We start from the raw sequence: 14,852 nt of genomic DNA, 5'->3' as shown, positions 1-14,852 counted from the left end.
CGAGGAACAGAGATCCAATGATTCAAACCCTTTTACTGAGTGCACAAAATACTATGCAGAGCTCATCCTATTAAACCTGGACGACAACAACCACCGCAATTCCTGCTTTGCTCAAGTTTCTGGCATTTACTCCACAGCAAGAGGAGGCTGAACAGCAGTTTCAGTTGTGCTTTTCTTTCAGTTTAAATACACAGGATATTATTACACGGCACAGGCTGAACAGTATTGGATGGATGCAACAAGTGCAGGAACACTTTGATATTTATTAAATTGTATTTTTAAGATGTCTGGTAGTGAAACAGAAAAGTACATTTTAGGAATAATGAAGTATTTAAAAAGTAAATAAAATGTCAGTTCTATGAACAGAACATTCAGTACACTAACCCTTCCATCACCCCTTTTTAAAGGCAGAGACCACTTAATATTCATTAGGGTTTGTGCTTGATGAAAATAAGCCAAGGTTGCACTGTTAACACAGTCATGCACAGCTGATTTGTCCCGGTTGGTCTACAGTTTCACTTTCTGTAGCCCTCGATAGGGACTTTCACACTACAACAATCTCTTACTGTTTTAAAGCAGCAACTTTAAGTTTTGTCATTCTACTGCATGCTGAAAGTAACCAAACAAGACCCTTACAAGCAGTACCACATTTGGCCGATGTATGTAAGTGTGTAAACTATGTAAATATCCATGTAAATGGAAGGTCTGCTATTTACATGTTTGAAGGAGCAATAATTCCGAGACAAAAAACAAAGTAACTCTGCAGCTCAATACATTTGCTGGTCTGAATAAGCACAGGATGGAGGAATAGGATGCAGATCAGTGAAAACAATCACTTTTGACAAGGTTGCTTGAGCAGTGTTCCACACTGATGCACCATCGCTTCCAATACCCATTTGGATTCCTAAGATATTTAAACAAGTACAGCATTTTAATAGATAGTCATTTAAGACGTTCTTTTGGACAAACGCTGCAGCATGCCACCCAGGATAAATATTTTTGTACATTTCTCCTGTAATACTATGCCACCCATTTTCAAATCCATATTAAACATATATCTATATCCACATATTACTGGGTGAGTAGCAAAGACCAACAGGAAAAACCAAGTCCAGATTTCAACAAGAAAGCAGACAGTGTGTATGAAATAAATCTGAAGGCTGATTTTGCAAGGGTAGCTTATACATTACTATAGAACCAGGGACTGAATGGTTCTGGAAGGAGAGTACGAGCAGCCCTTTGAGTTCTTGTTTTTATAGGTTTTTGAAAAGTCCCTGACCACATCACTGCAGAAGACGACCCCTGTGCCGTCTGCAACAAAGGCCTGGAAACCACACCACACCTAGTTTGGATCCCAGCCCGGCAAGCACAGCTGGAAGCTAAACTTCTGACCTTTTTGGAAGCGCAGGAGAAACGCACTGGTAGTAGTGCACCAGTATACAGAATTGTTCCCCTTAAGCTCATACTGGGGCACTGACCTAAACAGTGATCTAATGATTCAAACCAAATACTACTGCCCTTTAATAACCACTGAATACAGCAGACAAGGTATTAGGGTGGCAGGGTTACCATCCTTGCATTTGTAAGGCACACAGTAGAGTGCAAACTGAGAAATCCAACGATCAGAACGAATCGGAATAATTTTTGCTGCAGTCAGAGTCAGAGTCAGACAGTCAGTTTGCATTGTGTTGCTGTCACTGATAAAAAGTAGAGATTATGTAAATGCAGAAAACGCTCCGCGTTTTATTTGGTTCAGCCTCAACCGCTTGACACTAATAGTTTACAAGAAGTGACAGATACATCCCGGGGCTGTGCAACTTTAAAACAAGGTTCATACACAGACAGGAAGCCACACCAGGGCTTTATTAAGTTATGTCAGTAACCACAGACAGAAACTGAACAAGCTGACGATTACAAGTGGCACAAAGCGACAGTAGGAGTAGTTTAACGAACATTCATTTTTAATTATAATTTTACTAGGAGCACTTATGTTTGATCACAAAATAGCCTTAGAGGAACACCTGCTGCAAAAAGGTTGCAAACAGAAATGGCTTTCTGATGGACTAAACATGCACATTCCAATACTGCAAGCAGCAGGACTGTGTGTTTTACTGTAGCACTAGAACCACACAAAGCCTAATGAAGCACCTGTAGTAAGTTTGCTAAGTGTCACAGGCTGTGTTAATCCTGCGCGCATCAAGGAAGACTCACTGCCTCAGAGGTATTGTGACGAACTTGCCCCCACTTAGGTTCGTTGCCCCTTTTAAAATACCGACCCAGACACAGAAATTGGGGGTTCAGCGCTTCCGCGCACTTTTAATAATACAAACAATAAACAAAATACAAAACAAAAACAAACACCTAGCTCCTTTGGAGCGCTAACTAAAACTCAGGAACACCTTTACTATAAATTGGGACGGCTAAGCCGTTTCCCCACAACACAAAACTCACAGTATTTCCACCCTTGACAACTGCTTGGAAGCAGAGCACACCTTCCTGCCTCCTTCTAGACAGCAGCCCTGAGCAGACTGACTGCACCTCTTATATACCCTGCACCTGGTCCTAATTTACAATCACTACCAGGTGCAGGGGATCATTAACAATAAAACACTTAACCAATTAAACAAACAATCAAACAAATGTGCATTCTCACATGTTTTCATGCAGGGAGGATTAACCCCCTCCCTGCTGTGTTACAGTATGTTAGTAACAAACTCCCCAGACAAAAGCAGACAAAATGCAAAATTAGAGCCATCGTTATTATAAAAAAGAAGATCAAAATGACCAGCATTTAATATCCTATATTTAATAAGTTCAATCACAACTGGATAAACAGCTCTGCAGATACAGCCAGTGGCGTATACTGTACCTAACTGTGACCTACTGCATGCACAGCGGGCGGACACTGACAGTGAGATCCAGCGCGGGACAGCAACACAATCCAAGGGATGATGTCACTCTTATGCTCTGATCATACTGCCCCACAATCTTATGAGAAAGATACTTTTACACAAACCTTTGTTTAACTAAACATGCACATTCCAATACTCCAAGGTTTAATGAATGTCTTCCTTATGAATACATTTAAGGAAGACATTCATTAAACCTTTATAGACTATTGTTAAAAAAAGAGAATTCTTTAAATAACTGAGGAGTTACAGCTTGTGAATAGGAACCACTATTTTATAAAATAATAAAAAAAAAAAAAAAAAAAGATGAACTTTTAAATAAAAATATAAAAAGCTCTTTCATTATTTTTCCTTGACCCGTGAGGTGGCTTATCAGGCGCACAGCCTTTTTATTTTTTATATCGCTGCTGGTTTATGTTATTATCCTTGATTTCTGTGTAGAGATATTGTGCTAAAATTATAGTCTTGCAGCAAAACCATCATGTGTTTTAAAACTTTGACCTGGTATCTGGTTGACTTGCCAGAAATAAAAACAGCCCTAATTTGGGTTTTTAGACTGAAACAACAACAACAACAACAACAAGCAGCACAGTGTTTCACTCCAGCCGCTCCGAGGATCCTGGGCACAAGATGAAAAGACCAAGAGCGGCTGGCAGCACAGGGGCACTGATTATAGGAGGTCAGGTTTATTCAGATAAGAGGCACTGCACTTCATAATTAGGGTTCTGAAGTGCGGCTATTTATCATGCTTTTATTGTTACTGTACTTCCTTGGAATACAATAGGAGGTACTAGTTCAACATGTTAACACAAACAGAACAGTGTAAGACTACAATAAAAGACACACCACAAACCTAAAAGGTACAGACTGTCACACCCTTGTACAGGTTACCCGTGGCATTTCATTTGTTTTCATGAAAACAAAATTTGGGGTTTTAGAATCAGTTTGGGCTTACCTAAAGAAGATATTGTTATAGCAATATTGTGGCATAAAAGCAAGTCAATGACCAATAAGAATGCTTGCACTCCTCGCTATCAGGGGAATAACCCGACCCAGAAGGTAAAGGAAAGACGACTCCTTTCATGCAACACAATCTTTCAATAGCTCAAGTGATGCCTTAGGGCTGTATCACGGTCAGATGACACGGGCAGCCACAAATACATCTTCCAGACACCACAAGCACGCCATAGCATTAAAACTATCAGCATGCTGCAAGCAGATTGCAACGGCTCGAGGGAACAGTCATCTAAATACTTGATGTATAATGAACATGTAAGTGCATGAGAAAAGACTCAAATAGCAGCTCTTACATGCAGGTTCATTGTAGTTCAAGCACCTAATGATAAATAAAGACACAGTGGGCTGGATTGATAAAACGTTGCACTGTTACTTTACCGGCACCATACTTCATGGGCCCTTATTTAAAGTGCTATTTATAAACCTATAGTGAGACGGTGCCTATGCTGCTAAGCGACACCTTCCCTTGGTCTGTAATTGAAATGTCTTTCAGTCCAGCCAATCAGCCTTCATGCAGTCAGCACCACTTGACTTAAAAACAGGGAGCTTGTGAGCCCAGACCAGAAAGCAACACCTGGAGAATAAGGGGACAGTGTTGAAATACTAGAACAAAATGTTTACTGCAGTTCAACAACAGAGGGCAGTATATATTCACAGAAACTGCTTTTACATGTTTCACTTCTCAATCCAGAAGATGCAAAGCAAGCTTGCCTGACGAGACTCCCATTGGAATAACTTCCAAACCAAGAATCAAAAACTCTAATAGCATCAATGTGAAGATAACCGTTCATGAAACTGAAGCAGAGTCCCCTGTGATGATCTGAAACACAATTTCAGCCATGATAATACAGTATCAGCATCCTCCTTCACTCCCCATCAACCCACACACCACCTGCACTGCAAAACTGCTTCACAATGTTGCCACTTCAAATCCCATTAATAGAGATAATTGGATCAAAACCATAAGACTGGGCGAGCTCCACATCTACTCATCACAACACTGGAGTGATTTCATACACCCTGTCAAATACAAGCCATGAGAATACAAACAAGTGGAGCGGCTGCATCAATTGCCAATTAGCTGGTTTGGAGCAGCACAATAACTACTCCTCAAGTTCAAAATGGCAAGCTTTATTATTATTTTTTTTAAAGTTAAGTTTTTTCATACTGTGCATGCAATGAATTCTGCACAGTGGTTAATTAATCATTCATCTAGTTGGTGCATACTGCCGCAGGACAGCACAGTAAAATGCATTACTGAATCTAACAGGGCTCACGAGGAACTTGGCATATACCATCTGGCATCACTTAATCTGAAACAATAGGAGACAGGGTCCCAAAAGGGGCTCCAGAAAAAAAAAAAAAAAAAAATCAAAATTAATCCTTTACTGTAAAAAAAAACAGAAGACCCATCACAGAGCCACACCAACACGCTTATATATAGATGACATGTATGTGTATGTGTGGAGAAAGAAACCTTGATTACATAAAACACAATCCCCTATAGCTCATGAACTGTGCCCAGTTAAAAAAAAAATAAAAATTAAAAATCACTAACTAGCTAGCTAGCTAACTAAATATAGATTAAAAAGTGGTGTACTGCGCAAGGCCTTGCTTGATTCATTCAGCATTACATGACTCAGTGACATTAATCTATTTTAACTATACTGGCGGATTTAAATACAGCCTCACTAAATCTTATAAACCATTTTTTTGCAGCCCTCCTTTCACTGTATTTGATGTGCTGTAGCAATGTTAACATCCCGGCCGGTGGCAAACACAAGCAGCATTAACATAGTTACAGACAGTACAGAGCAGTAAAGCAGACCCAGCAGCTACGACTATTTAACCAGGTTATATGAGCTTCAACAGCGCCTCCTTTGGCTTTTTTATTTCACTGCATCATTGCATTCCGTGGCTTGTTCTGTTCCAAGCTTACCCTGGCTAGATAATTTCTCACAGAGTTTGTGGATACTGTATGCCATCCCTTTCAAATGCTTTCAGAATTTCTAAACTAAACAGTGTTTATTGTAAAGTGCTGACTTAACTTTTTTTAAAGTGTGATTGGGGCTAATGGGTTAACAAAAAAAAATTAAACAAGTGACAAACACAGAGGTTGGAGGCATCCGAATGACTGCACACATCATACAACATGTAAGGGGGGTAAATGGCTTGTGCAGCTCCAGTATATGTACTTTAATATGCAGCTTGCAAACACAGCACAGGTGTTGCTCTAATAAAATGCACAATTAAAAATGAAAGCTACCGAGAGTGGAGTACCGTGCACCGTTTGTGTTTCCTAATGATTCAAATTAACAAAGCAAGCTTGGAACAAGTGTTATAAAAAAACCTCTCTTAAAACAGGTGCTTTCATTCCCACCCACGCTGCCCACTGTTTGATATTCATAAGCACTCCCTCAAGAGTGACAGACTGAAAAGTACAGCTACAACAAGAGTAAAAAACTATTAAGAGCACGTAGGCTTAGTCACATATAATAACATTCATGTATGTATATTCTACTGGGAAGCTTTAAAAACACTGAGTATTCATTTCTGAACCTTGTCAACATACAGTCGTGTGTTCATTTGGAGCACTAAACTTACATCATTCAGATGCTACTGCAAAGGGATGAATCTTCCACCAGCATTTTGATTGATTTTTATGTAATGCATTACAGCATGCAGCTCTGTTTGATAATAATATGTGATCCACTAGTTATACTTGTACAACTAAAACCTTTTTTTTTTTTTTTTTTTGCAGACTCTTGCTTTATAAGCTGTAAGTTTGTCAGCTACAGTGTGGCCAGTCACAGTTTTTTCAACCATCTTTTTACATATACTTTGCAAGCCTCTCCTGTCAAATGTATTATTATTTAGTCATTTAGCAGATGCTTTTAGTCATCACAACTGCTGCAGAGTCACTTACATTAGGACTTTGGTTTTATGTCTCATCCGAAGGACGGAGCACAAGGAGGTTCAGTGACTTGCTCAGAGTCACACACAGCGAGTCAGTGGCTGGGATTGAACCTGGAACCTCCTGGTAACAAACAAGCCCCTTTCTTTAACCACCTTTATATAGCGTGAAAAGAAGAACATCAAATCGGCTAAACGTCGTATCGATCCTTATGATTACAGCAGAATTACTACACAGCGCTCTAACTGCGTGAATCCTGCATGTAAGAGCTGCTACTGAGTCCCAGCAGTGGAGTTCATGTGCGACGGGAAGGCAGCGCGTTTGTGCCCAACAACCAGGCACAGTGTCTGAGGAGGACTTCCACTGAATGGTGCTCAAACACAAACAGAGGAGGGAAGACCATGCACTGCCCCTAATGCTATTCCATTTCTCAGCAGGATATCGTTAGGAATTACAGTGGGGTTTTTATTCCTAAAATGGGTAAGGCATACCACAGAATTCGATTTTAATACTGCTTAATATTAAAAAATACAATTTAGTTGCAATGTCTCTTTCTCAGCACAATCAAGCTTTTTTTAATAGTTTTATTTAAACATGTGTTTGTTTTGTTTGTTGTTTTTTTTTGGGGGGGGGGGGGGGGAGGGGGGGTTAATAAATAGCAGTGTATGAATTCCTAGTCCAAACAGACACACATGGAGTTTCATGTGAGCAACACTAATCTCTCTCCCTCTCATCAGCCTGGTTATACAGTCAGCCCCACACTGAAGCCAGTAAACATGTCAACGCTTTGATTTGTGTGATAGCATGAAGTCTTCATGTTCTAACATGCTGTAAAAGCCACAGCAGGAGGGCTGGCCAAGACAGAAGACGCACAGCGAGGGAAGTCCAATGTTCTTTACGTTATCTGAGGAATACAGAAACTTTCACCCAAAAGAATGAAAGGAAACCAGCTTCTCGTGTTTGCTTTTACGTATATAAAAAATAATAGCGGTCTATGGATTGAACGCGCATTGCAGCCGTGTTTAAATACACACTACTCTATTCATCATGTGCCTGCCTTACACTGGGGTGTACAAGGACAAAACAAAAGCAGTACTGATTTGATTTGATGGGAAAAGCATTTACTGCAGGCCCACATTAGGTTTCTATATTGGATCGAAAACAGTATGATGTTACACTCACTGTTTTGTTTGAAAGTGTTCTCAAACCCTGTTCAAACAGTAAGCAAGTGAGGATTTGAAAGTACTTCAGGGATTTGTCTATAAATACCCTTATGCCCAAGGACTTACACGAATCTGATTTGGCTTGTAACTGTGTATATATTTAAAAATAAATAAATAAATAAATAAATAAAATAAAAAGCCTTGATCGTGTTTTTGGCACAGAGGGGTATTACACATACACTGTAGGAAAAGCACAACAGTACAAATATAACTAACTAGTTGAGTTCTTAGAAACTCATGCATTTCTTCCTCCATTTGTTCTGGCTCCCTCCCACAAGCACCATTAAACCACGACCCCCCCCCCCCCCCCCCCCCCCGACTGCAATATCACCCTGAAATGTACAGCTGGTAGCTGCTGACTGCTGCCTGATCCATAAGGCACTTAGTAGCCTGATTGTTTAATAACAGACCACTCCACTTCTTGCAATTTATCTGCTGGAAAAACAAGCTAACAGAATAAACATGGCACACGCAAACCATGCCAGCCAGTCCATTCCTAATTTGAGAAAACACAAACATTGCAAAGAATGCATACAATTCAACCTGTGCCACAAAAGAAACCCACAAGAAAAGAAAAAAAACGCCATCCATAGCTATACCCAAGACATGCCGAGATTCAGACTTCCCACAGCTGTTATGAAAACGAGCAAACGTTAAAATCTATGTTTCAATTCCCTTCAAGATGCTCTAGTTTAGATATAAAGTAAGAGATCAATTGTCTTCACAAGTGCCTGCACAGTTCTGCCAGTCTAGAGTTTTTTTTTTGTTTTTTGTGTTACAAATAAGGTTATACAGATAATTCTGGCAGATAAGACATAATCGTTGCTAAGCAGCAGTTTCCTATCAATGATGTGTCACGCCACATACTGAACATTAAAAGGCTGGTTGTCAGGATGCACAGGGCTATACAATGAGAACACTGTTCAGCATCTCCTCCACCGCTCCTTCATCTGGAGGTAAATACGACTAGACCAGAAACAAAGCATCACCAGGGAGAAAATCATTTCAGATCGAATGCTTTGGAAGTATGAAGTAAAACGGATATGTGAAAAAGATCTATCATTGCTCAGTCAATTGTTAAAACAATGTGCTAGTAAAATTCTGAGCAGACACCATCTGTAATGGAACTTTATTGAAAGAATCGTAGAATACAGCTCTGTACCAACTATAAAGACACTATGACAAAGCATGTGGTCTGTGTCATTTATGTGACCAGAGGTTAAATAGTGAAAGGGTTACTTTAATGTACGTATTTATTAATGAATTAATTTATTTTATTAAGTGCATGTTAGCAATGACTTTACTTTTGTTTACTGTCACTATTAAGCCTTTATAGATTGTAATTGTAAGTGGTAAAGTTATCCTTTGGGCTTTGTTAGTCATATACATCAAGGTACTCCAAAATACTTCTAAAGTAAAGCTAAAGCAGTGACCCTACACGGACTGCGAATCCAGACTGGGGCTGTGAGACCCGTCCTGAACGCCAGTGATTCCAGTGCAAGTCCTGTGTAAAGCAGTGACCCTACACGGACTGCGAATCCAGACTGGGGCTGTGAGACCCGTCCTGAACGCCAGTGATTCCAGTGCAAGTCCTGTGTAAAGCAGTGACCCTACACGGACTGCGAATCCAGACTGGGGCTGTGCGACCCGTCCTGAACGCCAGTGATTCCAGTGCAAGTCCTGTGTAAAGCAGTGACCCTACACGGACTGCGAATCCAGACTGGGGCTGTGCGACCCGTCCTGAACGCCAGTGATTCCAGTGCAAGTCCTGTGTAAAGCAGTGACCCTACACGGACTGCGAATCCAGACTGGGGCTGTGAGACCCGTCCTGAACGCCAGTGATTCCAGTGCAAGTCCTGTGTAAAGCAGTGACCCTACACGGACTGCGAATCCAGACTGGGGCTGTGAGACCCGTCCTGAACGCCAGTGATTCCAGTGCAAGTCCTGTGTAAAGCAGTGACCCTACACTGACTGCGAATCCAGACTGGGGCTGTGCGACCCGTCCTGAACGCCAGTGATTCCAGTGCAAGTCCTGTGTAAAGCAGTGACCCTACACTGACTGTGAATCCAGACTGGGGCTGTGCGACCCGTCCTGAACGCCAGTGATTCCAGTGCAAGTCCTGTGTAGAAGATGGATTTTAACACAGGTTGGTACCTTTAAAAGCTGGAAGCTTCTGCAGCTCTCGGTTGTTGCTGAGATTTACCCTGCTGGAGCTCCGTCGTTTCTCCTTCTTCACTGGCGTCTGGGGACCAGACAGCTTCACTTTTGATACCTGTGTTGTAGGTGGCGTATTGTTGCTGTTTTTTTTGTTTGAAGTCTGGAACACAAAGACAGAGGGAGAGGGGAAAGGGGAAAGGGGAAGGCACGGGTTAGGTTTTGGTTTCACACTTTGAGATTCAAGGTGTTTCATGTCTTTGATTTATCCTTTTGTTTCTGTATGAAAATGAGTCCCGATCCTGCAAGGTCAGGCTTTGCTGTTGATTGCCCGACTAAAAGCAATAGTGTAGGTGTTTGGAATAAAAGCATTTCATACATTAAAGTACATTAAAGCAGAAACCCATACTACAGTTTTTTTTTCCCCCCGTTAAGTCATATTAACAGAAATCCACAGTTAGTATTTTAGCTGGTTTGGGATTTGAATCTCCATTGCAATACAATCATCTATTCTTGCTACTTTCTAAAAAGCAATGTTGCTATAGAAGACACAATGCATGACTCCACGGCCCAACATGAACTCAATGATCTACTTGAACACTCCCATGCAGCAGTAATAACTATGCATGTTCTGTGCTCACAGCGCACTGCTCCCCTAAGACTGTTTCACTACAAACTGATGACGTCGGCACTATCAGATCAGCAGGAAGATATCATTTATTAATGTGATCACTTGCTACTGCATTCTGATTCTCAAATGCGCAAACAAGATGCAAAAACTCAAAGAATCATTATATGATGGATGGAAACATAACAACCGTGATAGGAGTCATTTCAAGCCCATATATTTTGCTCAGGTATCTGATTTTGTGTTACCGATAATGAATACATTTTTGGAACTTGCATTCACACTAATATATATCTGGGAAGGCAGTATACATTTCAACTGTGACAGCTTGAAATATATAGAACAATAGACGGGCTTCAGTAAGTTACAGGAAAATAATTCCATCTAGGGTTTCTGTGACGTCATAAACTAAGAGACCATTAGGTTGAGTTTATAAACTGTCACAGAAACCCGAGATGGAATTATTTTCATTCAACTCATTATTTTTTTTATAATAAATTATATTATCTGTGTTAAAAAAAGACAATAAATGGGTGTTAAGGTTCAAACTGCAAGTGAATTTAATGAATAATAATAACGTAAATTAAGTTAAAGAACCTTCAATATAATTTTGTTTTTGATAATTCAGGAACGGTGAATTAAACTGGGTAGATGATGAACTGCAAAGAATAACGCACTTAAAGAAAAATGCTGACCGACTTACCGGCCAGAACGATCAATAATTTGAATTAGTAGACAAATATTAATACTGTGCCTATTGAGACACCATAATATCAGGAATAGTGCACCCTTTCCTGAACCCTCTATTAAATAAGAATTCTTACAAGAAAATAATACAGAAAAACCAAGACAAAACGCTGGACTTCACGTGTGATTTAAAAAGACAGGCCATGCATTGTGTGTCATTGCTCCATAGTGACAGAAGGCTAGTCTTTGGCACCCACAATAAACCAGCATCTATACGGTGTGAAAGAAAGCCTGGAACAGAAAGTCAACCCTGTTGTGTACTGGCAGCCAATTAAGCAGGAAGAACAACTTCAACCAGTGGGGGTGTGTCAATATTAAATAATAATAATAATAATAAACCCAGTATGTAGCCTTGAGCGCCCACCCCACATGGCTGGAATTAAATCAAAATGATGCTGCTGTCATCACCATTACCAGCACATTGCTGTGCTATGTAGTTAGATTTATCAGGCCAACGACACAAACTGCAAGTTTCTGTCCATCTGATGTACCTCTACAGCCTCATATTTCTACATGAAGATCTTACACCAGCACTTTACAGCATGAATCATTGGCAGGCATTTCAAAATGAAGAACAGTTAAGACCAAAAAACAAAAAAAATCAATGTCTACACTTGTGGCACTGTCCCTACCATAGCCTGCAACAGGAAAACAGTAAACTGACAACGCAGCACGCCTATGCGTTGCACATCTATGCTAATTACTGTACCTCGTGCTCTGGGTTTTCTTGCCCATCTTTACCTCCGCTGGTTTTGCCAGTTTTTCCAGATTTCGCAGGTTCCTTAAAAACAACAGGCAAAAAATTTCCATTCCGCCATTACTTCGAAGGTGGAGGATAGATAGATAGATAGACAGACTGATAGAGTCAGATAAATAGATAGAGATAGATAGAGACAGACTGATAGAGTCAGATAGATAGAGACAGACTGATAGAGTCAGATAGATAGATAGAGACAGACTGATAGAGTCAGATAGATAGATAGAGACAGACTGATAGAGTCAGATAGATAGATAGAGACAGACTGATAGAGTCAGATAGATAGATAGAGATAGACTGATAGAGTCAGATAGATAGATAGATAGATAGATAGATAGATAGATAGATAGATAGATAGACAGACAGACAGATAGATAGATAGATAGATAGATAGATAGATAGATAGATAGATAGATAGATATTAAAAGTGTTTCGAAAAGCACAACACTATTTGAATAGTCAACTACGAAAACAAAATAATCAGACTTCGCATTTAAAAGTGAAAACTGTATATTCATCAGGTATTAGTAAAAACAGCAGTAAAACTTTGCCAGTACAGCAGGAAAAATGCAATGTATTAAAATGAGTTTCATCAATCACGACTGGGGGATATAGTCTGGAACTGTTAGGGTGTTTACAGCTGTACAAAAACAGCAGAACGAAATAAATAACTAGCCCAACGCGTTCCGCACATGCACACAGTTAAACTAAATAGTTTGTATAAAACAGACACAGCGCTGCAAGAAGTGTTAAATTCAAAACACGCCGCTCTGTGCCACTTCAGCAGTGCGTTTTGACAGGATCGATACACAACCACACCAGCAACTGGACACAACAACCCTACCCAACACTACCACTAACACACACACTAACACACACACTAACACACACACTAACACTAACACACACACTACCACACACACTAACACACACACACACACACTGACACACACACACACACACACACACACACTACCACTAACACACACACACACACACACACACTGACACACACACACACACACACACTGACACACACACACACACACACACACACACACACACTGACACACACACACACACACACACTGACACACACACACACACACACTGACACACACACACACACACACACACACACACACTGACACACACACACACACACACACACTGACACACACACACACACACACACACACACACACTACCACTAACACACACACACACACACACACACTGACACACACACACACTAACACACACACACACACACACTCACACACACACACACACACACACACACACACACACTGACACACACACACACACACACACACACACTGACACACACACACACACACACTGACACACACACACACACACACACACACACACTGACACACACACACACACTGACACACACACACACACACACACACACACACACACACACACACACACACACACACTACCCCTACCCCTACCACTAACACACACACACTGACACACTGACACACACACACACACACACTGACACACACACACACACACACACACACACACACACACTGACACACACACACACAGACACACACACACACACTGACACACACACACACACACACACACACACACACACACACACACACACACACACTACCCCTACCCCTACCACTAACACACACACACTAACACACTGACACACACACACACTGACACACACACACACACACTACCCCTACCCCTACCACTAACACACACACACACAGACACACAGACACACTGACACACACACACACACACACACACACACACACACACTGACACACACACACACACACACACACACACACACACACTGACACACACACACACTGACACACACACACACACACACTTGAACTGAACAAGTTAGCCACACCGTGCCGCTCCATCCCGGCCAGAGGGCTAGGCCCCGAGCCGCGGCTTTACATGACTTTTTAACAAAACTGACACGAGCTCTTACAGCAGCTGTTTAACCCCCGCCGATGTCCAACTCACCTTCTCTTTCTTAGTTTTATTCGGCATTGCAGTATTATAACCGCCCTCGCCCCCCTACTGACGCTCTCAAACCTCTTCCTCTGATACCTCTCTCTCTTTCTGTCACACTGCTGCGGTTCGCCTCCGCTCCATCGCCGGTGATTGGCTCAGAGCGCTCACGTGTCTCAACGTCCTCGACTCCCATTCTGCACAGCGTGTCTTCTCAGCTGGGGGTCCAAAGATGTGAAAAGAGGTTCATAATGCAATTGAACCCGAAGTATGGGATGAAAAACGCAATGTGCGCACTGTACATGTTTCATGAATGATCATCTCAATGGGCACACCACTGAGGACTTTACATTGCAACATCTCAACTATGCAAGCTTGAAAAATCTGGTCCAAAGACGTCTTTTTTGTTCTTTTCTTTCTTTCTTTTTTTTTTATAAATTCGTTGTTTCTTTTACTAAACGCTGGGAATTGCAG

General features: G+C 41.1%; 1 protein-coding gene across 6 annotated transcripts in view; it reads right to left on the bottom strand.

Moving 5' to 3' along the window:
• The window catches only part of LOC117416583 (serine/threonine-protein phosphatase 2A 56 kDa regulatory subunit gamma isoform), a 34,013-nt gene extending 19,483 nt beyond the window's left edge, over positions 1–14,530 (bottom strand). For all 6 annotated transcript variants that reach the window (XM_058988134.1, XM_058988135.1, XM_058988136.1 and 3 more), the window contains exons 1-3: positions 14,391–14,530; positions 12,303–12,374; positions 10,219–10,381 (exon numbers count right to left, since the gene is read on the bottom strand). In XM_058988134.1, coding sequence (XP_058844117.1) covers positions 10,219–10,381; positions 12,303–12,374; positions 14,391–14,417 — 262 coding nt within the window. In that variant the 5' untranslated portion in view covers positions 14,418–14,530. The remainder of the gene's footprint in view (positions 1–10,218; positions 10,382–12,302; positions 12,375–14,390) is intronic.
• Between the last annotated feature and the right edge of the window lie 322 nt (positions 14,531–14,852).

This window comes from Acipenser ruthenus, chromosome 15, assembly GCF_902713425.1.
Source record: "Acipenser ruthenus chromosome 15, fAciRut3.2 maternal haplotype, whole genome shotgun sequence".
Taxonomy (NCBI): Eukaryota; Metazoa; Chordata; class Actinopteri; order Acipenseriformes; family Acipenseridae; genus Acipenser; species Acipenser ruthenus.
This window is presented reverse-complemented; position numbering and strand designations above follow the sequence as displayed.